The sequence below is a fragment of the Andrographis paniculata genome, unplaced genomic scaffold (genome assembly GCF_009805555.1).
Source record: "Andrographis paniculata isolate CXL003 unplaced genomic scaffold, ASM980555v1 Contig36END, whole genome shotgun sequence".
NCBI lineage: Eukaryota > Viridiplantae > Streptophyta > Magnoliopsida > Lamiales > Acanthaceae > Andrographis > Andrographis paniculata.
In genome coordinates, this window is record NW_026137569.1 from 2,021,590 (window position 1) to 2,048,439 (window position 26,850).

The 26,850-nt window shown below is 33.3% G+C and overlaps 3 protein-coding genes across 5 annotated transcripts; all 3 read right to left on the reverse strand.

Moving 5' to 3' along the window:
- Window positions 1-83: 83 nt before the first annotated feature.
- On the reverse strand, window positions 84-1,385 carry LOC127249741 (uncharacterized). Its single transcript, XM_051272691.1, has 2 exons — window positions 932-1,385; window positions 84-839 (listed from the first exon to the last, which is right to left on the reverse strand). Exons 1-2 carry the CDS (start codon window positions 1,252-1,254, stop codon window positions 341-343), a joined length of 822 nt encoding a protein of 273 aa, XP_051128648.1. The 5' UTR covers window positions 1,255-1,385; the 3' UTR covers window positions 84-340.
- On the reverse strand, window positions 1,379-5,518 carry LOC127249740 (metal tolerance protein 9-like). 3 transcript variants are annotated; one of them, XM_051272688.1, is made up of 7 exons: window positions 5,197-5,518; window positions 4,154-4,266; window positions 3,784-4,029; window positions 3,605-3,685; window positions 3,301-3,531; window positions 2,875-3,213; window positions 1,379-1,522 (listed from the first exon to the last, which is right to left on the reverse strand). In XM_051272688.1, exons 1-7 carry the CDS (start codon window positions 5,381-5,383, stop codon window positions 1,379-1,381), a joined length of 1,341 nt encoding a protein of 446 aa, XP_051128645.1. In that variant the 5' UTR covers window positions 5,384-5,518. The 3 variants fall into 3 exon arrangements, with proteins under 3 accessions (XP_051128645.1, XP_051128647.1, XP_051128646.1); XM_051272690.1 differs by having other exon boundaries at window positions 1,380-1,681; XM_051272689.1 differs by lacking the exon at window positions 1,379-1,522 and having other exon boundaries at window positions 2,715-3,213.
- A 13,276-nt stretch (window positions 5,519-18,794) lies between these two features.
- On the reverse strand, window positions 18,795-25,151 carry LOC127249762 (glyceraldehyde-3-phosphate dehydrogenase GAPCP2, chloroplastic). The gene is made up of 14 exons (XM_051272739.1): window positions 24,859-25,151; window positions 24,096-24,193; window positions 23,928-23,995; window positions 23,796-23,834; window positions 23,503-23,603; window positions 23,106-23,218; window positions 22,902-23,001; window positions 22,675-22,821; window positions 22,411-22,471; window positions 22,225-22,322; window positions 21,995-22,137; window positions 21,827-21,910; window positions 19,222-19,311; window positions 18,795-19,128 (listed from the first exon to the last, which is right to left on the reverse strand). The coding sequence occupies exons 1-14, from the start codon at window positions 24,940-24,942 to the stop codon at window positions 19,071-19,073; spliced, it is 1,284 nt and encodes a 427-aa protein (XP_051128696.1). The 5' UTR covers window positions 24,943-25,151; the 3' UTR covers window positions 18,795-19,070.
- Window positions 25,152-26,850: the final 1,699 nt, after the last annotated feature.

Sequence of the window (26,850 nt, forward strand, 5' to 3'; positions counted from 1 at the left end):
ATTTCAACCCACATTCTGCTTTCAACCATAACTTTTAGATGCCATAGAAATGACCATAGGAAAGAACTAATAATAACGAACACTTCAGAACCAACACTACACTATTCATTCATTCTACATCACTGCAATGCATTTTCTTGTAAACCTTATTTCATATCTCTCAAATCTACTTATCGAACATATATGTTCTTCATAAACATCACACTATATACAAAGAAGATATATATATATGTATGTATGTATGTATGTATCTAAATAGCATCATATCTTCTAGTGTAGATAGATATAGTCAGTCATATAGCACCATGTAAGAAAGTAGAAGCCAACCTTACCTCTCCCACTACAAACATGCCGCGAAACAATCCTGCGGCAAAGCCAAACCCTGTCTATCGACAGTCTCTTTAACAGCCCTGTAGAACTCAACCCACGAGCACGAATACCAGCCGTGCTCGTGGTCGTGCTCCCACATGAATGTTGGATTAGGACTAGCAGGGCACGAGGCAGCAACAAGGTCCAAAACCGAAGTTGCAGGCCTCAATGTGTGTGGGAAATTGAAAGCGAAATTGTCGACCTTGTGCTCGTATATCTTGCCATTTCTATCGAGCTTATAGCGGGAGGTGCCCTGGAACTCCCCCTTGGCTTCCCAAGGGACCCTAGGGACACCCCTGAGGTTCCATCTGATAAGAATCATGTTCTCAGATGGCTGCCAGACCCGTAGAACATCGAAAGAGATGTCCCTGAACAGAATCCTGCCATGGAACCTTAATGCCCAGAAGATGAGCTTGTACTTGTCTATCCCTGTGAAGCTGTTCAATGGGTCACTGAATGTTATGTCATCCCTGTCCAAATAACTCGAAAGTTAGATCAAATCCATCTAACTAAAACAAAAAAATACTCTTATATATATATATATGTTTGTATGTATGTATACCTGTAGATGTTGTAATTGAGGTCTTTGGTGAAGAGAAGGGGGAGGTCTTGCCGGAGGGTGCGTACGGCCAGCCCTAAATTGAGGTAGAATTGATTTCTTTGGTCGTCGTCTTGGTGGTGTTGGTGCGTGGGGGGTGGGGTGGTAACCTGCGCCGCGCTGCGGATGGTGGTGGTGGTGGTGGTGGCGGCGGCGGTGGAGGAGGAGGACAGTGGAAGAAGAAGAAGAGGGATTGAGGATGAGGGCCTGTTGTTAGAGTAGTCTTTGGGATGGAGGGGGAGAGTTGGAGGAGAAAGGTTTGGCATAACATTAACATACGCCGCCATATATGTATATATCTATCTATCTATCTTTCTTTCTGAACTTACTTTCTTCTTCTTCTTCTTCTTCTGTATTCCTTTCTTCTTGTTGTTTGTTATGTTGAGGTTGAGGAAATGGGGATTTTGATTGTTATTGATGATGGAAAAAGGGGGGTTTTTGATTTTGTGGAAGGGGGAATTTCGGGCGTGGCCAGGATTTGATTTTGCTATTTCTCTGTCTGTGTGTGTGTGTAGGAGAGACACGAGGAAGAGAAGAGTGGCTGGCTGGCTGGGGCTGTTGTTGGTCATAGTTGGTTTACTTTTCTTGAAAGAAATTAGTAATAAAATAAAATAAAATAAAATGAGCAGCAGATGATGTGGTCATTTGCTATTCAACGGATAAGATTTGATTGTGCCCAGCCCCACGATTGCCATAAGAACATCACACTCATTTCTACAAACACAAAATCCTCCAAAATTTGACATTTGATTAAAAAATAATAATATAAAATAATTGTACATATAATAATATTTTTATAATTTAAATAAAAATTAAAATTATTTTTAAGTTTGAAATTAGAAAATAGTAAAAGTTAAAATTAAAATAGAGAAACACATTGTCAATAATATAAGATTCTAATGAATAATACTATAATAATTTAATTTAATAGTATAATTGAATAATTTAAAAATGATCATTATTTCTATTTAATAACATACTTAAAATTTAATTTTTGTTTACATGATATTTTAAAATTTTGGTACTGTCATATTATAGTAGCATGACAATGTTTTTTGCCATAAGCATTAAATTTGGCCCAGTCATCTCATCTTTTGATTGAGTAGTAAAAAGAAAGGTTTAAAGTGCCAATGAAACAAATTTCAACTGAAAATTTAAATTGTGTTACTTAACAAAAATCTCAACAAACTAATGTGTTATTTTAGTATTTAAAGTTTGTTGGGATTTTTGTTAAGAGTTTGTTTTATTATATTTTCTCCATGTAAATTTAATAATTCCTTCTTTGTAAGGTTTACTTTTTGCACGTAAATTTGATATTTGTGTAGGTGTATTTATTATATTAGATATGTAGTACAATTACTAAATTAGAAAATAACACCTAATTTTGAGACTGGAAAAAATTGAAAAATAAAACTCCTCTTTATGTGAAGGAGAAAGTAATTTTTTGCTTCCATAACATAGAATTATATATTTATCTATTTATAATTATTAATTCCTCAAAATAAGCTCATTTGGTTTTATCACAAATTTTAATACAGTGTTACTTTTTTTATATAATAAAAATATTAAAAAAGATAAAAGTAGTATAAATAAATAAGAAAAATAAACTTTTATTTTAATTACAAAACGGCACTTCCCTTCGCATATTCCCATAAGACTATAGACACATTCTATAGCATATTCCACAGGCACGCACATGCATATTATGTTATAATAATAGTTATATAATATGATATAAGAATTGATATAATATTTTAAATATAAAAATATATTTTAATATAATAAATAAAAACACTAACATTAATACTATTATATATGGGTTCATTAGCAGCAACTCGTTGCAATCAAAAATTAATTTTAGGCATATATATATATATGCAAGAGGAGGACAAGATGAAGGATCACACCTTGCTATAGTGCTCAGGTCTGTGCGTGAATTCGAAGTCGATATGAACAAAGGCTCGCTCCACCTCCGGGAGCTGCTCCAGCTTTTCTTGCAGCGTCTCGCCGATATTATGGGCTTTGTTCAGCGGCATATCCTCAGGCAACACAATGTCGACCTCGGCAAAGTAATGTGACCCAAAAGTGTACGCTCTGACGGTGTCGATGTGCCGGATTTCCTCGTCGTGGTTCCATATTAGGTACGTGAGTTTCGTGAGGAAATCCGGAGGAGCTGTTCTGCCTATGAGGGATCGAACATTTTCGACCACAGTTTTAGCCCACGTGTTGATTGTGTATAGCGCAATCTGCAGCGTTGAGGTAAGAGATGTTAAGCATGCATGGCGGCATTGTCGTTTGGATTATTGATGAGATTAAGTTAAAAGTAAGCTCACGATTATGGCGCCGGTGGGATCGATCCACCAGCTGTACCGGACTGCTAGAACAGCCGTGGCTAATCCGATGGAGTTGGTGATGACATCGAAGAAATGGTCCTGGGCGTAGGCTTGGACGATTTCATTCTTGAATCTGCGGCAATACATCATGAGTAGGAATTTCACTGCGGTCACGGATACCATTATCCCAATCATCCACCTCTCCTCGTCGCGGTTCATTTTAGGACCAGACTGTTGGTAAGCAAGGATTATGGATCTTGTCGAGCAAATTTAGCAATGATCGATTGAATGAATGAATGAATACCTGTGTGATGAATTGGCGGACGGATTCGAGTATTATCTGCAATCCTAGAGTTGCCATTACAGATGCAAAAACGATGATTCCCTGCGAGTAATGCATATTACAAAAGGGCAACATCATGAACACTAATTAGCATTGTGCATTTAGTAGGTGATGAAGTTATAAAAGCCTTGAGACTTTACCACAGGTTGCATTCGTTTCTTTCCGATCGGGTAGTGATACTGATTTGGATTCCTCATGGCATGAGAAGTGAACCAGAGTATCAGTCCAGACAAGAGGTCGAGGAAAGAATCCATTGTCGATGCAATCACAGCCAGAGATCTGCTCTCGACAGATGCGTACAGTTTTGCGGCGAAAAGGATCAGATTAGCTGCGTTTGACATATTGACAGCCATTCTCTCGCTCCTGGCGAGCTCTTTCATTTCATCCTGAGAGAATTTGAGCCGAGTAAGGGAGAAGAAAGACACAACAATGTTCTACGTGAATTAGACAGTGTAAGGAAGTAATTTTTTTCAACGAAGGATAACAATGGCGTAGAGCTTAGAAAGGAACCTCAGTTAGTGCATCTGGTACGCAACCAGATTCATGAATAGCCTCCATTGCAGTGAATCCTTCCAGGAGCCTTTCCTGGTTCTTGTAATACTCAGCAACTTTTCGTTGTTTTCCTGACAGAGCAATTTTCACCCAAATTCAAAATTACAAATAATTCAATCACACCATAGCAGGTAATAGTATAGAAATAATCCTGCAGCGAATGTCATCACATATGGTAAAATAATGAATTCATTCATGGCGTTGCCACCGGAAGTCATTGCAGAGACAAAGGATTCGTTCCAGAAACTTGCTCTAATTATACACATTATTTATTTTGATTGGAATAACATTGAGGTTCATTCATCATTAAAGTCAAGCATATCGGATTTGTCTAGATTTTCCTAAATTACACCTAAGTCAGGCAACATATCAGAATTGTATAGTTCTCCTAAATAACACCGAAGTAGGTATATCAAAATTGTCGAGATTTCCTAAAGAACACCGAAGTCAGGAATCTCGGATTTGTCTGGTATTCTCTCATATTCGGAGTACGTTTGAAATTCGTCAGAAAATTAACGGTCAATGCTAAGAAATTCATCACCAATTAAAGATATTATTCTCTCTGTAGAAATATTCACACTTATAGAACCACAGGATCCTATGGATTTATAGAGTATAGAATACAGAACTATCTGAAAACAGAAAATTTGTTGAAACGGTAAATGCAAAGCATCAGTGAATATCTCTTCGGATAATTTCTCAGGAAAAAACAAGGAATTAAGAGGAAAACAAACTGAAACACTTTCCACATAATTAGTATGTATGGCCGAGATCCGGTAAAAGATTTCTCTCTTTTAATATTCAAAAAAAAAAAAAGTAGGCTACCATTCCTAACACTTCTCTACTGTTACCCTAATTCAATCTTGATAGTGATATGAATTCGATTCTCATCGCGTAAACAAATTCCACTTCAATTCTAAAGCATCATCTACGAGTTAACCACACAGCACATATAAGTAGAAACGCAAACGTGCATGCTCACACACGCAGTACACACATACTCTTATTGCGAAGTAGGCGTTGAAGATAGGAAGGCTGGTGAGGACGATTATCGGAGCCTTTTTCCGGTATCCGGAACTCATTGATGTTCAGTCTCCACGACCGTCGTTCCCCATCGATCTCCGCCGCATCTCCCAGCAACTCCCGGCGACTTTCTCCGCCTCCAACTCCACCGCCGCCGCTCTCCATTCCTCAAATTTCAAATTCTCCTGAAAAATTTATACACACTTCTCAAAAACTCGCACTTCACTTTTACAGTTGAGACTGAAACCGCAAGGAAAGACTACCCTCTCCCCTCCAGCACGGCTATACCATATATATATATACACACATACAAATATATGCGTGAAGAAACAATGCGGTATGCGTGCCCCCTATTTATTGGCAGAAATATCCAAACATCTCAACGATAAAAAGTAAAATAAATAATAATAATAATAATAATAAATAAATCCTTTTGCATAGGGTTTGGCGGGACGGACAATCTGGTGCCCTGTCCCGTCCCGTTCCGTTCGAAAGAAATTTAGTAGTAATTTTTTTAATTTTAATTTTAATATTTTATAATAAGTAATCATATATATATATATATACAGTTTTTTTTATTTTTTTGTCTCGTAGAACTCACATTCTATTCAAAATTAAAGTCCCTAATGTATTTTTTTGATGAGTTTTGAAAAAGTTTTGTTTGAATTTAGCATTAAATAGTGTATAATATAATGTTTTTTGTTAAAAAAAATATAAATTTCAAATATAAAAAATTAAAGTTTGGATGTAAATAAAAAAAATAAAAATCAATTGTATTATTTTGACTATCAAAATAAAAGATTGAGCCTATCTATAGTTACTATGAAAATACTCAATAAATCAAAATCAGAATAATCTAATCTAATGGATAATTAAATTACAATCCAAATCAACTAAATTTATTATAAATCAATCAAAACTAATCTAATTAAAATAATAATCTATATCTAAATTTAAAATATCTCACCATTACATTTTTATTCTTTTGAAGTTTAATTTTACATTTTTAAAAACAAAATCAAACTTTTTTTTTTAAAAAAAATTATTTTGTATTTGGCAAAAGAAAACAAGATCTCATAAGGAAAGCAATACGTAGAAAATATTTAAAAAGCTTTTTTTGTACGTGTGAATGATGAAAACTAAAGGCCTATTTATAGGCCATCCAATTCCGTCAAAGGAAAATGTCCATAATCAATGATTCCAAAAATAAAATTAAATTAAAAAATAAGAAATTACAATTAAAGCAAAATCATCTCATCAATATAAATAGAGTTTTATTTAATCCTATTATTAGATCCCAGTTTAATGTTTTTATATCATTCTTTTTAAACTTTATTATTTGAGTTTGTCTTTTTATATATATATATATATATATATATTGTTGAGATATTTAAGATATTCAATTTTAGATTTAATAGATTTATATCTAGATTTGATTTTATTTATAGATTAGATTACTTAGATTTGAGTCTATCGAGTCTATTCTGTATTGCCTATATATATAGGCTCATTATTTTGATGATCAAAAGACAATCTCATTATTTTCCCCCAAAATTTCTAACATATATTTTTTACAACATATATTATTTAAATATAAAATTTAAATAAGTATGTCTCTTCGGAATCTTCTTTCCAATACCTATTTGTTAGACTTTACATATATATATTTTATTAAATATCACATCAAATATTAATTTAATACAAAATTTTAACCTTTTTTTTTTCAATCCAAATCCAGAAGAATACTTATGTCAAATTTATAAGTCAAATTCTAGTTCTAGTTTGGCCAATATAGTAAAATTGTTACATGAGCTAGCAAACCCGAATATTGATTGTTTGAGCTCGACTCGAATATGCTAATGGTACAAGTTTGATTATATTTGCTTAAGATTCGAACTAAAATGATAATTCACTAGGCTCGTTAGGTTGGATTTCAAGCTAAAGTTTGAAACTTAAATTTAAAATACTCCCTCCGTCTTTTGAAATGTTACTATTTCTATTTTCGTATGTTCCAAAACAATGTTACTATTTCCTAATTTAGTAATTGTATCATCTACTTAACATAATAAATATCCTTTCAACTTACAATATATTACACAAATGTCATTACTTTTATATTACACCATACTAACGAAAGTATTTTCTTTTTTTGTCTTTTTTACTATAATTCAATATAATACTAATATTCAAAAATTTACGTGCAAAAATGATATGCCACCTTCCAACTGGACGGAGGAAGTATATATTATGTAGTATATTTTTTAATGTATAAATTACATATACTTCTATTCACAATTTATTATAATAAAATATTAAAATTTTATTAAGGTATATTTTAATTCAAAGTATTCTTTTACTTTTTTTTTATAATATATTAAAATAATAATAATTTATTGATTATTGTTTAAGGTCATTTGAAATTTTGTAGGGTATTAAAAAATAATAATATTTTATTGATTATTAAAGTATGTAAGATATTTTTGACATTTTTTTTTGTATTTTTATATATAAATTAAGTATACATGTTTATAATTTATGTAAAGCCTAAATAATATTTTGATATTAATATGCGACAGACGAGCGAATATTTTATTATAGTAAAAAATAAATATTTTTTAGTGAGATGCACAAAAAAAAAATAACAATAGTAATATTTTTATTTGGGACGGAATGAGTAATATATTTTTAAAATATGTATAATTTTTTAAAATATATTATTACCTTCATTCCAGGTATGATGTTTTGTATATCATAGATATGAAATTTTATGAGTTGTATAATTAAGGAATATTTATATTAATGCAAAATGCTATAGCTACAATACAATTGTTGAGCCTGGAAAACCAATTTGCAGGGTTTACGAGAATGACTTTGTAATTTGGGTTATGGATTGGTGTATGATTCGATGGGCCTGTCAATTGTATTAAGGTTTTTAATGGGTTTGGATATAGGTCCAACGATCAAGGCGTTACTAAGAAATAGGCTTCTTCGAGAGGACCTTCGATCAGGTGATCGGGTGATTCGGAAGTCGGACAAGAGGAGGTCGGACAAAGGAAAAGGAGACAATAAGCGTTTAGATCGGTTGGTATGGAGATCGAATAAAGAGAAATCGGGGCGAAGGAAGATGAGGCGATGGTGTTTAGGCCAGTCGATACGGAGATCGGACAAGTGGAAGTCGGACGAAGGAAGACAAGGCCGTAGATGTTCAGGTCCGTTGAATAGCAGTTTTGGAGCGGTTAGAAGAAGTTACAACTGATGAGCGGATGAGGAGGCACGACCTGATAACGACATTGGGGCAGTTGACATGGGTTTTAAATAGGCTTTTTCACGACGTGAAAAATACATCTTCAATCGACATCAAATTCAGTGAATTTCTTTTGGGATCATCCTTTTACTTTTACAGTCTTTAGTATTTCTTTTCAATTTTCTTATGTATCATACGGTGTTTGTCTAGGGATTTTACTTTTACAGTATTTAGTATTTCTTTTAAATTTTACTTTTTGTTGTTGAAAATCTGCGTCAACAACAATATAAATAATTATAAATTAAAATTAAAATACTTAATCTAATTAAAATTAATTATATATTAAAAAATTAAATACATTATTAAAAATTAAAATATATAACTGTTATGAGAAAACGAGAAAGAAAGCAAATAAAGAACACAGAGGTTTTACGTGGTTCGGTGACGGTGTGTCAACCTACGTCCACGGGCAGGAACCGGAGAGATTTTATTATACTGATTCAGAGATTTACAATGTGTCATCCGACTAAGAACCATAGTTGTCTATTTATAAGCACCCCAAAACACCCTAAACCGTAAGCCTATTTGTTATCGATTAGGATAAGCCCAAAAGGAACCCTGCCAATTGAAACAGCCATTTCGCTTTGGTTTAGGGTCGTGTAGACCGCTAAATCCAAGTCACGTTTCAACAATCTCCACCTTGACTTGGAGTTTCTCCAACCGCCAAAGGTTCGTCAGTATCTCTCAATCGTCTCCTTCCTGCCAGATGCCCCGAGAGGGCTTTACCTCCTACGAATATTCACCAAGTTCAAGCAGTGCTCAAACTTCTCCGTCGGTAGCGCCTTTGTCAACATATCAGCTGGATTGTGCTCTGTAGCTATTTTCTGAATAGAAAACTTGTCTTCCTCCAGAACATCACGGATAAAATTCAACCTTACATCAATGTGTTTGGTTCTCTCATGATACACTGGATTTTTAGCCAAACTCAAAGCACTTTGACTATCACAGAATAACACCGGTTTCTCCACCTTCAGGCCCAAACTCTGCACCAGACCATGTAACCAGATACCCTCCTTAATACCTTCAGTCATTGACATGTATTCCGCCTCAGTCGTCGACAATGCAACCGTAGGTTGTAAAGTAGACTTCCAACTGACTGCACATCCAAACAAAGTGAAGATAAAACAAGTTAGTGATCTTCGTTTCACCAAGTCACCCCCGTAATCAGAGTCTGCATAGCCAACAAGACCATCACCATGGCCTTTATCATCATATACCAGACAAATATCAGACGCTCCTTTCAAATATCGCAAGATCCACTTTACAGCTCCCCAGTGAGCTTTACCCGGATTAGCCATAAACCTGCTCACCACACTAACCGCATAAGCGAGATCCGGTCTCGTACATACCATCGCATACATAAGACTTCCAACTGCACTTGAATATGGAACCGTCTTCATGTAACTAACCTCTTCATCTGTAGCCGGTATAGTGCTTCGATCAAGTTTAAAGTGTGCCGCCAAAGGGGTACTTACCGGTTTGGACTGCTCAACAGAGAATGCTTGCAAAACTTTCTCAATATACTTTTCTTGAGAAACCCATAACCGTCTTGCTTCTCTATCACGCCAGATCTCCATACCAAGTATTTTCTTTGCCGCACCCAAATCCTTCATCTCAAACTCACCCTTTAGTAGAGCCTTCAAGTCATTAATTACAGCCATATTTTTAGCTGCAATTAACATATCATCCACATACAACAGCAGATACACAAAGGAATCAGTAGAAACTTTCTTCGAGTAAACACAGTTATCAAACTGATTACGAGTATAACCATTAGACACCATGAATGAGTCAAATCTCTTGTACCATTGCCTCGGAGACTGCTTCAAGCCATACAGAGATTTCTTTAACAAGCATACCTGGTCCCCTTTAGAACTGTAGAACCCCTCTGGTTGAGACATGTAAATCTGTTCTTCTAGATTACCATGAAGGAATGCTGTTTTTACATCAAGCTGTTCCAGCTCCAGATCAAAAGCACCCACCATTGCCAAAAGAACCCGAATGGTTTTGTGTTTCACCACAGGAGAAAAGACTTCATGGTAATCGATTCCTTCCTTCTGTGAAAACCCTTTTGCCACCAGTCTCGCCTTGAACCTAGCAGGTTCAACACCAGGAATTCCCTCCTTTCTTTTAAAGACCCACTTGCATCCCACTGGCTTCACCCCTTTTGGTAGTGCAACAAGATCCCAAGTCTTGTTCTTTTCAAGAGACTGCATCTCTTCATTCATTGCCATAATCCAGGTTTCTGCATCTTTACTCGCCACAGCTTCTTTATATGTCTTTGGCTCATCAGAGCCAAGATCATCACCAACCGCTAGTGCATAAGCAACAGAATCCATGTCACACGTATTGACACATCCTGCAAACCTAGCTGGTTTCTGAATATTTCTCTTTCCCTTTCTTGCTGCTATGGAATCTTCAACCCCCGTACCAGCGTCATCAGCTTCCCCCTCAACCGGTTTCCCTTGAGGTTTTGACTGATCTGGTTGATCGGATTGATCAATATTATTATCCTGCTGCTTTTCCTCTAACACAACTCTGTCAGGAGTCTCAAACTCCACCCTCTGGTTAGCACCACAATCTTTTGTACCTGCAATACTTTCACAACCTCTACTCTGATCAAGCATAGCAGATTCATCAAAGGTTACATCTCTGCTAATAAGAAATTTACCAGGATTTTTACCTTCTGTACACCACAGTCGATAACCTTTTACTCCTGTTGCATACCCTAGAAATATGCATTTTACCGCCCTCGGCTCCAGCTTACCATCATTCACATGAGCGTATGCAGGGCATCCAAATATTCTTAGATTAGAGTAATCAGAGGGTTTACCGGACCATACCTCTTGAGGAGTCTTTAAGTCAATTGCAGTTGATGGAGATCTATTAACCAGATAGCTAGCAGTGTTTACTGCTTCAGCCCAGAATTGCTTAGACAAGCCAGCAAATATGCGCATACACCTAGCACGCGCCATGAGGGTTTGATTCATTCGCTCTGCAACTCCATTTTGCTGTGGTGTGTGTCGTACAGTGCGGTGCCTCACTATACCTTCTTTCTTGCAGAAATCATCAAATGGAGCGTTGCAGAACTCCAACCCATTATCAGTTCTTAGAGTCTTGACCTGTTTACCCGTCCGTTTTTCAACCATGGTCTTCCACTCCTTGAACTTCCCAAACACCTCATCTTTAGTTTTCAGAAAGTACAACCAGACTTTTCTCGAATAATCATCTATGAAAGTGACAAAGTAAGAACACCCGCCCTGCGATTTCACCGGAGAGGGACCCCATAGATCTGAATGAACATACTCCAGAATTTCTTTTGAAGTGTGATGACCGGTACTAAACCTCACCCTGCGTTGCTTCCCTTTTACACAAGCCTCACAGAATTGAATTTTACCTATCACATCCTCACCAAATAAACCCTGCTTGCTCAACACAGACAACCCTAACTCACTCATGTGACCTAATCGCCGGTGCCACAAATTTGTCCTATCATCGTGTTTATCCAAAGACTGAGATACCGCCGCCGTTCCCATCACTGAACTGCCTTGTAGAAAATAAATTCCATGCTGCAGTTTTCCCTTCATCATTACCAGCGCACCTTTCAGGACTTTCACCCACTCACCTTCACCATGATATTTTAAACCATTCTTGGCTAAGGTCCCAAGAGAAATCAAATTCTTTCTGAGTTCAGGAACATACCAACAGTCAAATTTCCTGACAGTACCGTCATGCAATTTTATCTGCACTACCCCGCTCCCTTTTATGGCTAGAACCCCATCATCACCTAACTTCACCGTTCCATTCCACTCCTTAAAAGAAGTGAGTAGATCACGAGAGAACGTCATATGGTGAGAAGCACCGGTATCCATAATCCAGGAATCAGCAGTACTAGCACTACATGCTGTCAGAACTTCACCAAAGTCCCCATCATCAGAACTGTCTTGTACCACAACAGCACTGCTGCCACTGTTACTAGAATCAACTTTTGTATTTCCCTTCTTTTGTGGACAATCCCTTTTAACGTGCCCTTTCTCCTTGCAAAGATAACACTTAACTTTGCTAGAGGATTTTGATTTTGAACGCGACCTCCCATTCCCGTTACCCCTCTCATGTGGTCTTCCCCTACCTGCAAACAGACCTGAACCAGAACCCTCTTCCAGAGAAACCTTTCTTTTCAATTCTTTGGACATAAGGGCATCTTTCACATCATTAACAGAAATTGTAGTTCTACCATATAGCATAGTATCTACAAAATTCTCATATGAACCAGGTAGTGAACACAATAAAATTAGGGCTTGGTCTTCATCATCTACTTTAACCTCAACTCCTTGAAGATCAAGAATGATACGGTTAAAGGTATCAAGATGATCCTTTACCTGAGTACTTTCGGACATCCGGAGGGTGTAAAGACGTTGCTTCTGATATAGCCTGTTCGTGAGGGAGTTGTTTTGGTACTTCTCACACAGTTTATTCCATAACCCAAAAGCCGTTGTCTGATCTACAACCTCCCGTAACACCTCATCAGTAACTGACAGCAAGATCGCGGAATGAGCCCTTGCCAAAATCTCCTTATTTACCTCCTCCTTCGTGTCTTTAGGAAACTTGTCTTCTCCCTCCAACGCAGCCGCACATCCTTGTTGAACCAGAAGTGCCCTCATCTTGACCTTCCAGAGCGTGAAGTCATTCGACCCATTAAACTTCTCCAGATCAAATTTATACGAGGACATCTTCAATCAATGAGATATGGCTCTGATACCACTTGTTATGAGAAAACGAGAAAGAAAGCAAATAAAGAACACAGAGGTTTTACGTGGTTCGGTGACGGTGTGTCAACCTACGTCCACGGGCAGGAACCGGAGAGATTTTATTATACTGATTCAGAGATTTACAATGTGTCATCCGACTAAGAACCATAGTTGTCTATTTATAAGCACCCCAAAACACCCTAAACCGTAAGCCTATTTGTTATCGATTAGGATAAGCCCAAAAGGAACCCTGCCAATTGAAACAGCCATTTCGCTTTGGTTTAGGGTCGTGTAGACCGCTAAATCCAAGTCACGTTTCAACAATAACTTTTTAAAAAAAAAAAAAAAAAACATAAAATATGAGACGACTAAAACCCAACACACATGTGAAAAAGGGAGTATAGTTGTACAAAATGAAAACTGAAAATAGACATGCAAAAGTCACGTGCACTGCACGGAGTTCTGAAACGAAACCAACAGGCACTTAATTGTAATAAAAACAAAGTAAACTCTGCCGTACATACGTCCAGTTAGTGCATGCTTGCAAAATTGCATATTGCCCCTTCACATTGGAATCAGTAAATCACACTAATAAATTGTAAATAATTCATTTGTAGGGAAGGATTATAAAAACGATGAATTTATAGGAGAAATTAGAGAGAAGCAAATAAGGAATTAATTGGGGTTTTTTTTTTTAAAATCTTAATTAAGTTTGGAGATTTGAGTTTTTTTTAAAAAAAAAAAAGTAATATTTTGTAAAAAATAAAAATAAAAATTTATGTTTTATTCAAAAAATATAGAGTAAAAAGTTTAAGTAAATAATGTATTGTGGACCTTTATATAGTGTATTGTATGTTTTTATGTACTATAATGTCGGTTAATATAATTTATAAATACTTCCTCCGTTTTAAATATACTGTAACATTTTTTTTTGTTTATCCTAAATTCACTGTAATATTTTTAAATTTAAAAATAATTAATAATATTTATATACATATATTAATATACATTTTATTTTATCTCATCACATCACTCAAATAAAAAACAAATAATCATTTCTCTCTCCAATCACATAATTTAATATCCAAATTATCTAAAATTATTATATTTTATACTCTTTACCAAAATTCTCGTACCAAACACAAATGTTGTACGGTGTTTGCGACGGAAGAAGTATTTTTTATCTTTTTATTTACTTATATTGTGTGCCTGCCGCCGTAACTTTAATAATAAATACATATATTTACATTATATCAATCAAATGATGAATATATCATATACTATTAATAGTAATGAACATAAATAAATAATAACAACAACAATTGAATATGACGTTGGTATTAAAATTTTTACTAATGCACAAGATTATGCACAAGATTGAAATAACCTGTCATGTTCACGATGATTTGTTCACTTTGTAATTTTTTTATTTATAAATACATACCAAAAAAATCATGTTAATAATATAAAAATAATATTTTATAAGTGAATAAAATATATTATATATATCGTGTTAATTATATATATTATTTTTTAATAATATTTATGAAAATTTGTGTTAACAAATAAATTTTCATCAGTTGTGCTCATTTGACAAATTTTTCTTATTTATCTTTTATAATTTTTATTAAAATATAGTATTATTTTCTTATAAAATAACTAATCAATATTACTACTACAATAAATAATAATAATAATAATAATAATAATAATAATAATAAATAGAATAATATGGTTAGTAGTTGGTAGTTGGTAGGATAGGCAATGGCCAATGGATAATTCTATTCCCTATACACCTACACATATAGTAGGTATTTTTATTTCTTATCAGAGCGAGTTATTTGAATTTGCATTATTATTATTATTTAAACCGTATATTTAGTTAAAATACTTCCTCCGTTCCAAATACCGTGTCTGCTACACTGTAAACACAATATTTTAGGAGGAATGTAATTAGTAGATAATTGAGAATGTATTAGTAAAAAATAATTATCCTATAATATAAATAATTATAAATTAAGATTAAGATAACTAATTAGTTTAATTAAAATTTAAAAAAATAAAATTTAAAAATTTAAAATGAGATTAAAATGTGTAATTATTTTTCAGAAAAAGGAAAGTGAGACGGACAAAAACGGCAACGTGGACATGATATCTGAGACGGATGGAGTAATATTTATATATAAGTGTTATATTTAATAACCTTTTATTAACAAATATAAAATGAAAATGCACATAAACACATCCCTCGTTGTGTTTACTAATAATTATAATGCATCTTGGTTTTGTTTACATTTTTCTCTTTTTCACTATTTATCAATAATAATTTATTTCATTTCATTTTCAAAATATTATTGTATCATACATCAATTCTTCCTCTTATGTATTTCATACTCCCTCCATCCCAAGTAGAATGGAAAAGACTAAAATATTTTTACTTTTTGAATGATTTTAAAAAATAAAAGTAGAGTAATAATTATGGGTAGTTTGGAAAAATAAAAATAATTTTGTTATAAAGTGGGGTTCACAGTTACTAAATAAGAAAACGAGACAATTATTTTAGGACGGACTAAAATGAAAAAAACAAAACAACTCTTTTTGGGACGGATGGAGTATAATTTTTTGTTTTGTTTTTTTTTTTTTTTTTCAATTCAAACATCGCATCAAATTTATTTGTTATTTTTCTATTTTAGGATATTCCAAAATATTGGTATTATTTTTGTTTTATACTCTTTTTATAAAATTATCTTAATTATAGCACTTGAAAAAAATAGAATTAAAACTAGCCAATTATTACTATTTAAGATTTTTACCAAACTAATCCCAAAGTTTATTTTCGTCCCGTGGTTAGGAACAGTGGTGATAAGATGTACAATAAATATATTTATTTGTGTTGTCTGTGATATCAATGCCAGTTAATTTCTAACAAATTTATATATATATATATATATATTTTGTAGTAATAAAAAATAATCTTATTTCTCTCTTTAGTAAAAAAACTAAATATTTTTGTATCTCTTTTTTTGTCTAATTTTTTTTTAAACTTTTTTACTAATCCTTCGGTCGCTTAAAAAATATATTTGGAGTACATTTCTTTTGTAATTATACTATTTATTCAATATTAAAAGTACTTTTATAATTTACAATATTAAGCGAAAGTTACCTTGATTTAAGTAATTACAAAACTAATAAAAGAATAAATATCATTTTATATTTTATCTATATTTATACGGTATACATATATAATATTAATATTTAAAAAATAAATAATTACCTTCTTAAAGAACGAAGTAGAAAAAAATTTTCCTAAAAAATATGAATATATTTTATATAGTAGAGGAAATAATAATAATAATAACTAATATTATTATTAAAAATAAATAATAAAAAAGAGGTATGGCAGAAATTGAATTGAGTTAGTGGTGATTACGCAAAAACGACTGTCTTGTCATTGATATTTATTTTAATAGAAGTTTGATATGATATATTTGGGTATATTAAAAATTTTATTTAATAGAATGCTAATATGAATCATATATAATATTTGGTATTCGAGACCAGCAATTTTATTTTTTTAATTATTGATACAAGATAACGAACTACAGTGTACTATCATTCTGAATAGCACATAATATTATTATAGAAAATATATTATTTATATCAATATAATGTAAATATAATATAATAACTAAAAATACACGACATATTATTATAAAGTACGTAATATAATTTTTATAGAAGATATACTTCTATAACACATATTTTAAACAGATGATATATGTTTTTATTTTACAGAGCATATACAATCTTTCTAAGGATAGATGTTATCTTAACCTTTTATTTATATTTTACGGAGAAATATCATAATAATTTTAAATCAGTATTGTAATGATTTTTTCAAATCAACATCGTAAAGGAATCGTGTATATATATTTAAAAACTTAAGTATACTAACATTTATCTTTTATATGAAATATTAAATCAAATATTTGTTTATCTTTATTTGAAACATTATATTTTAATTTAAAATTTAAAAACAATTAAAAGGTCGTAATATAATTTTGAATTCTTAGGTGGGTGTGTGGAGATGCATATTTTCAATATGCAAAGTGGATGAGGATGTAAACAAGATCCTTATCCGAAATGAGGAGTATGTTTCTTTTATTATACTTGTATTTTGTTTCATTTGAATTTGCCCTTTATAAATATGCGTGTAATATTGTTGAGTTGTTTGGTCTAATCATGTGTCTATTCATCGTGATTGTTTGTTTATAATTTCAAATACAAATTTATATTATTCGATATTTAAATAAAACACTACGTGCAAAAGACTATTTATATATAAAAAAATCAAGTCGATTTCCAAACAAATGATTATCTAATTAATTCCTAATCAGATATTGATTGATATTCAATTAAACAACATAAATAAAATTATGTAAATGACCAATTCAATATACACAACAAAAACAGAAATATTTTTCTAGGAGTAAAACTACTTCCCTCACTGGTCTGATATCTTGGTTGGTGTCTCAAGCATGACTGCAAATTTTTGCCTATTATGTAATGTTGGCAAGTTCCCATATTTACATGTTAGTGCTATTAAATTATTATTATTATTATTATTATTATTATTATTATTATTATTTTGTCCAAAATACACATAATCTACCGTCAATTTTTATTTAAAAACTAATACCCACGTTATTCTTTTAGTTTTTCAAAAATCAAATTCAAAAATATATATATATATATATATATATATATATACAAGCGATGCTGCTACCTGAACTGAGCATGAAATAATTAAAGAGACAAGTGATGTCCATTATCGCACTCATCTATCACTGCTCGGCCTTTTCAAAACTCAGCACTAGTTGTAGTTGATAATTCTTTTTCAACATATAATAAAACTTCCAATTTAGTAATGTCAAATCTAAATTATCACTTACTCATTAAACGATATATATATATATATATATATTAGTGATCAATCATGAATACTAAAATAGGATGAGCAACACCTAAAATAAAAATAAATCATGAATGAGAATACAAACGAACTGAACTACTAATACTCCCACATGTAAATCAATCATCCCATACCATAAAAGAAACATGATGCCCATATTTCACTAAAACTACCCTTACTTATATCAATATTATTATACAAATATCACTACTTTCATGTGTCGAAACGGAGATAATACTTAAAAACTCAATTGAACAAAATGATATGTGGCTAAAATTCCATCTCTATTAAAATAATTGAACCAATAGCAAAAGCAAGACTTTAAACGACTCAATACCACTTTTAGGTTGCATCTAAAAATGTTCCCAAAAGACATACAATAAGTGGGAGACACATTATCAGCTTGCCCATGAACTAATAATTAAAGATAAAAAGGAATGATCATTATCACTACACATAACATATATTGCCACAATCTTTATATATATGTATAGTCACAATACGAACAAAACAAGCAACATTTATTGAAGAAAACATTTAAAACACTAGAGATAACTTTCAAATCTAATCCTCATTTCTCAGGAAAATTGAAGAAAACCAAATTCAAGGTCGAATATATTTAGTATTACATGCAATGCGGGCACAAATTGGTTTGTCGCAATATTAAATAAAAATACATATATTTCTATTCTAGGTAGTGTCACACATTATTGGCATGCCCAGATTGATTTGTTGCAATGGCAAGTGTCACTAAATTTCAACTAATAAGAAGCAGCAATGATTTTGCAACTACTTCCCAATCAAAAACCTTTCTTTGAGAGCCAGCAGTTACTTACTATTGGCTGCTACCAAGGACATGTGCTCTATCAGATCTAAAACTCGGGTGCTGCAAAAGAAATTGGGGTGTAAGGGTGCGTGGAAATATGGTTTAGGGCACGGCACGGATATGTAGACATACAAAAGGAGAAAAGCGTGTTACCTGTAACCCCACTCGTTATCATACCACGAGACGAGCTTCATGAAGGACTTGCTAAGCCCGATCCCAGCCTTTGCATCAAATATGCTAGACCTGTGACAAGAAAATAATAAAAAATAACATGGGGGAGTTTAATAGATCATGGCCTTGAGGTATAGCAAAGTCATAACCAGTGAACAAAAAAAGAAAAAAAAAATGACGAATAGATACATAAAAAATTCGGTTAGTCTGAACTATTGTGGTTCAAGTATATTATGAAAAACCAAAACCATAGAGGTTGATCACTTTGAAATTTATGTATTTAGGGCCAGTTAACAATATATATCATTACAGGTTGGACAAGAAAATCTTGATTTCCACGTTAATCTTTTTCTTTCCATAAACCTATTTTTAAACCCACTTTTGCCGATATGTTGAAAAGATTGCTCGCATAAATTTCTTTTTTTATGGAAATAATTGATACCTTACTAGTTATTACAGTACATATCCTACATAAAAGGGGATTTCAAGTACTATGTAGTAATTGAGAAAATATATATATATAATATGCTCCAACAATGAAAAATATAAGCAATTGGTACTTTCCAGATGTGAGGAAATAGAAATCTCAAATGGGCCTACATTTTGTTATGTTTTGGGTTATGTCTGGGGTGGGCTTTATTTATTTTGGGTTTAATTTATTTTTAATAAACAGGGTTTAGTAGAGAGATATTTAGAGAAGGGGACTTTAGAAGATAACTTCATTTAAAAATTAAGGAACCTGACGGCTTGGGCAAACAATAGATACCGTTTGATTGTTCTTATCTTATTCATCTTGTTGTATCAATTAATCCAATCTTCCGGACCCAATCCCGTTGTCAAAAGGTAATGTTACACTGGTCAGCCGAGTTGCATTCTCGCAAGTCTGGGCTGACATGGAATGAATTTTCGCATGTGTTGATGGTGAGATTTGATACATCTTTAGAGTTTCAGGGGCAGTCATTTGGAATAATTGACAAACATTAAATTAGAAAGATCAATGGATAACTACATAACTACATCTTAAGTTGGATCTATTGGCAACTTTTCCAAACCTTCTTATCACCCTTACATAGCTTAATTAGAAACAAACGGTTAGCCTACAACCCAAACATAATTTACCCACCTCACCAGAATTAGCTTAATTGCGCCATACGCCCCAAGACAAGAATGCCTCCTCAAACAATTGAAGGTCATGATAGCTAAGAAATTAGAAGAGGTCTGAGACCTTCAACAGTACAAATACTATGAACCTTTTAGGTAGGAAGAGCGGACAGAAAACAAGTGAATGTGCATCAATAGAGGAGAGGACCTAGCCGTTTTCCTTCATGGTAGGCTTACCAACCCACAAAGTATAGGGTCGCACAAAATTGTACAAGAAAGGATTATAACATTATTAATCGATAGTGACCGTATCACCCTTTAGAGTTTCGTATAACCTCATTAGTCATGTTTGGTGAGGTCAAAACAAATTGAAAAGCTATGACTATATCCTTGGAGTGGAAGGGCCGATGATTAGTGCTGATGAGTGATGGACAACCAAACCCTTTGTCCTAACTCCTAACCCAGTCACCCTAAAGATGTTAGGTCAACTCCGTGAGGCTGAATTTTGGGTAGTGGTGATAGAGAGAGCTCATAAGAGTCACATAATCAAATGCGGAACAACTTGAGACTAGTTCAACCATTTGCCTAGGTTTTTGCAAAATAGCAAGGTGGGCCATCGAGGATTCTAACTTATAATCACATTTGGTTTACCCCATTGATGAATCCAATTCTTGTTCAACCAAATTGTTACAATCACTTGGGAGGACGAGATTGAGAAACTGGTGAGTAAAATATGTTAAAGGAAAAATAATTTGACTGGGCTTGAGCCCCTTTTATAGCCTAGTCTTGCTAAGTGAGAAAGAAATTATGTTGATTATAGGGAGCTAGATAAGCTAACAATTCAAGACAAATACCTTATACTAGCAGAGTTAGAGTTACAAGGCAGTCTACACGGCAGATCTGATTTTTTGTCTTAGACTTTACTTTGGCCTTGCAGAAGATAAGGAAAGTAAACAAGAGAAAGATCAACTATTACTCAAGCGGAAAGGACAACTAAACTGTGAAGCAACTTGGCTAAACGAGGCTCATTTCCCGTTCCCATACTTCAGCTTTGGGGACAAGGTCGATTCAAAGGGGGATAAAATTGATACAGAGAACAATTGAGAAAAACATGAGGTTAAGATTAAGAGAAAGAGGAGTCTAAGTTATGCTTCTATGTTGCCACCATGGATGGGTTTATGACTCACGTTTGCAAGTTTAGGCTTTCATTAGTTTGTTTTGGTAGTCTTTGTTATGTCTTAAGTGGACTTATATTTTGTTGCGTTTTGAGTAAGCTTAAGTTATTTTTAGTAAGTATAGTAGAGATAATTAAAGAGGAGGTCATTAGGGTTTAGAAGATTATAACATCATTAGGCTATTGGGTAAACGGTAGATACCATTTGATTGTTCTACCTTATTCATCTTGTTCTAGCAGCTACTGCCCTGTGAGTGGTTACTATCAGGGTGAAGCTAAGATTTTCAGATGGAGTAGACAGAAGATTCATACCTTGAATCACCAACAAAGTCATTGGAGACTACGTCTTCATCCGTGTAACCAAGAATGCCGTTGAGTGGACCCTCTGCTGCATATCTGATAGTTTAAGGCATTTCCCACAATTAGCACTCAGCACCTACTGAGTCAGATAAAACAGAAAGAAATGGAAGGTCCACATACTTGATGGCTGCTTTCACATCTTCATAAGAAGCATCCTTCTCAATCCGACAAGTTAAATCTACAACAGATACATTAGGTGTTGGAACACGGAAAGCCATTCCAGTGAGCTTGCCATTAAGTTCTGGAAGCACTTTCCCAACAGCCTGAAAATTCACATTTCAGTAAGTGTTAAGCATAGAGAACACAGAAAAATAAATTGGTACATAAATGAAAAGTAACTAATCCTGTACCTTAGCTGCACCAGTAGAACTAGGGATGATATTCTGCCCTGCACCACGCCCACCCCTCCAATCTTTCATTGAAGGACCATCAACAGTCTTCTGTGTGGCTGGACATCAACAAAAATGACCCCTTCATTAGTATAATGTGAGTGAAGGAATAAATGATGAAGTGCAGGAGCACACATAAATACATACCTGTGGTAGCATGGACAGTTGTCATTAGACCCTCAACAATGCCAAATTCTTCATGCACAACCTACAAAATATAAAAATAAATAACATAAACTTAAGAGGTTAGTACACCCCTGCTACATAAGTCCAAGAATATAAAGTGAAGGTGATCTGATTTACATAAAAGCTGCTAATTTAGAATAACATAATTAAAACAAGCTGAGTCGATCAGCACTAATCCATACAGAAAATTAATATTCCAAGATAACCATCAGATTTAAGCCAAACCTTGGCCAAAGGAGCAAGGCAATTGGTGGTACAGCTAGCATTGGACACTACATCCATGCTTGCTTTGTAAGAACTCTCATTAACACCAACTACAAACATAGGAGCATCTGCAGATGGAGCTGAGATTACAACTTTCTTGGCACCCCCCTGAAGAATAAGCATTCATGTTGAGTTGTTTCTATGAACCAAAACAAGCAGCTAATTAGAATATCAATACTTTAACAAACCCTTTTGTGTGCAGATGCCTTCTCCAATGTTGTAAAAACCCCAGAGGATTCGACAACATACTCAACCCCCAAATCTCCCCAAGGAATCTCAGCCGGGTCCCTGTATAATAAATTTGAAAATTAGCATTGGCAAAAAAAAGGATCACATGTTTAGCAGGACCTACTACATTGATATGTCATTAATTTTGAATAACGCATTGATGCCTTTTGCTGCTGACTTTGATCTGCTTTCCATTAATTTCCAGAGTAGATTCATCAATTACTCGGAGGGTTCCCTTGTATGGTCCATGAGTTGAATCATACTTGAACATGTACGCCTGAAATGATCATTTATAAACACATGTGTAACATCCATCACAGATACATAATATCTCAAAATGTTTGTAAACAACTGTGGCTAAACTGCAAGGATCTCACAGGTAAGGTGGCTCCAGTAGAGTTGGTAGGTTCCATTGATCCCTTGAAACTCTACCTGGAGTCACCCCACTGGACTACATACAAATTCTAAAATCCAAGCAGCTCAGTGGGCTTATTACTTTTCCAGGCTTAACTAATCTGCAACCACCAATAAGAAAGTACTGAGTAGAACAAGCAAACTAACCATGTATTTAGCATCAATAAAGGGATCATTAACAGCCACCACTTCAATATCATCTCTGAAAGTTGCTATCCGCAAAACTAACCTCCCAATGCGTCCAAACCCTGAAAGGCTCACATACATCAATAATATGCTACCTAATGCCTTCCAACAGTAGACAAACAGACATTATCATTTGTTTTGCTATTAACTTGTATAACAAAAAATTCCTATTTATGACCAAAAAAACTTGAGAAGAAGGTCCATACTGGGACAGGAGAAACATCAGCAGGAATTATATGAGAAATTAAACATACCATTGATACCGACTTTTGTTTTTCCACTGCTACGTGATTCTGGATGATGACATGAAGAATCCAACTAGTCAAAAACTGAAAACAGATAAATCACACCTTCAGAAACTAAATGTGCATGTGCATAGGCCTTACTTGGCACTGCAGGAGGGGTCTCTGTTGCTGTTGCCTTAATGGGCAGAATCCTGCCGGAAACAGAGTTCCTGCATATTTAATTTAGGAACTATGTAGATTAGAACCAGTAATATATGGAGATTCATCAATTACAAAAACATACAAAATATTGTTTTTCAAGCACTCAACTGTAATAAGGAGGATGAGTCCAGCTGAACCTTAGTTCCAGTGATACTACTATGGAATTTTACTGCGCCAGCATTGTGGATACTTCCGTTGCATGAAACCTACAATATATTTTGCAATTATGCGTTAGAGGATTAAAAAGAGAACCCATTCAAACAATGAATCAAACACGACAGAAGACCAAAGGTATAGAGTAGGAGCACTGAAAGCGATGGTGACTGTACTTTTTGTCGGAACCAAGAAAAAGTCGCCTTATATTGCTAAATGATAAAATCATAAGGCACATCAAGCTTAAAAATAAATAAATAAATAAAATCATAATATCATATATCGCTCGATCACAGTTTACGTTCAGGAGTTGACTTCAAAATTTTCCCAATAATACCAACAATAATACCGACCGGATCAGTTCATTTCCCTTCCAAAAACATTCCACCCCATCAAAGCCGTAGACATCTACAAATTGTCAATTAATCATTTAGCGATAGGCGATAGCTCAATCTTCGCCCCTCGATCAATACAAGAAGGTATTCAGAAGCTAAAGTCGAGCAACACAGAAAGCTCAACCAAGAAAATGCGTATAATTTCAATGTCATGAAAACAATCAGAAGAAAAGATGCGCCTTAAACAAAACTATGCAGCCTCATAATTAAAAATACACAAAATAAAAGGAAAATAAAAAGGAACCCACAAACCAACTAATCTGATCACAAACTACGAGACACTCACCTGAATACGAAAAGCAAAACACAATCTCAAACCATACCTTAAATCCACCGGACGAACGGAAGGCATCACAGTCCAAAACAGCAGACGAGGCAGATCTAAGGATCGCAGAAGACAACGCCATTTCTTAGCACTCGTCCGCCAGGAAATACTTCGAATGGACGGCGAGACACAAATTTCTCCGAACCGATGTGCGCAGACGAGCACGAAAAGGCACAAAAACCCTAAGCAGAATATAAAATATGGCCAGGTAGAGTAAGCGAGGAAGGGTTTTGGCCTTTGGAGGAAAGGAAGGAAGGAGGTGGCCAACACCGAAAAAGGGGTATTTATATGGGGAAATGAATCAACAGCAGCGGAGACTGCGATGTTAACCAATTGGCATCTACAAATAGCAGACGAATTTTAGGCTTCGATTTTAAAGTAACGCAAAAATAACACCAAACTTTACCTACTACTACGTTAAGGTAAAATAAAGCACATTCAAAATTGTAAAGTTAAACCAGATTTTTGGGAGTTTTTGGGGTGAGTTTATTTTGTGGAATAATTTGAACGAGTATTTTTTTTTTTTTATGTAAAGAATGAAAATTTGTATAAATAATATAAAAATAATAAATATATATAAATATTAATATTTTTTTAAAAAATGTATGAGAGAAAAAAATTGAAAGAACTACATAGGTGATTTTATTTTTTAATTTTAAATCAAAACTTAACAAATTTTCAGAGTTTTAAAAATTTTAAAAAATATATATATTTGTTGTAATACTTTTAAAAATATATATACTACTCACTTTATCCACTTAATTTATCAATTATTTATATTTTTGTCAGTCCATATAATTTATTATTTTTTATTAAATTATAATTATATTACTAATATATTTTTAAATTATTTACTAATTATACAATATCTAAACTAAATAGGATAATTTAGTGTCCAACCTCCACACCACAGGTCATATTTTTGTACTTTGATAACTATTTGAGATTAATATGCTCATATTTAGGTTTGTATAATTTGATATTTTTAATAAGAGTATATATTTTTATTATTTCAAATTCAAATTAATACTATTTATTTTTTTATAATTTATAATAAAAATATATATTTTTTCTTATATTATACTCCCTCCGTCCCAAATACCGTCTCTGTTAGACTGTAGACATGGTATTTTAAGTATTTTAGGAGATGTGTAATTAGTAGATAATTAAGAATGTATTAGTAAAAATAATTATTCTATAATATAAATAATTATAAATTAAAATTAAAATAACTAATTAGTTTAATTAAAATTAAAAAAAAATAAATTTTAAAAATTTAAAATGAGATTAAAGTGTGTAATCATTTTCCAAAAAATAAAAGTGGTATGGTACGTGGGACGGATAAAAACGGCAACGTGTACATCATATTTGGAACGGAGAGGGTATCATCTTAAAACACTGTTTAAATAAAAAAAATTTAATTGATATTGTATTTTAAAACTCTAAATAATTATTGTATGTATGTGTTATAATATCTAATGTGTATATTTGTATTAAAAATGTCAATTATTTTTGTATAGTAAAAATATCAAAAAATATACTACTACTACTATATAATTATTATTGCTGTTATTATTTATTACTATTATTTAATGAAATCAGAAAAATGCGACCGGTATTGATCGTTTTCAATTTTATTTTGTTTTGGTGGGGTTGGCTGATGCGTCATGTCACCTAACTTCCCTTCACTTTCCTTTGTATCCACGTGACTTGGTGACTCTCCTGATGTACTGTGCCCCTCCGTCCAACATACCGTGTCTGCTACAGTATTTTAGGAGAAATGTAATTAATAGATAATTAAAAATATATTAGTGAAAATAATTATCCTAAAATATAAATAATTATAAATTAAGATTAAAATAACTAATTAGTTTAATTAAAATTTAAAAATAAAATAAGATAAAAAAGTTTAAAATGAGATTAAAGTGTGTAATATTTTCCAAAAAAAAAAAAATTGACATGATATATGAGACGGATAGAAACGGCAACG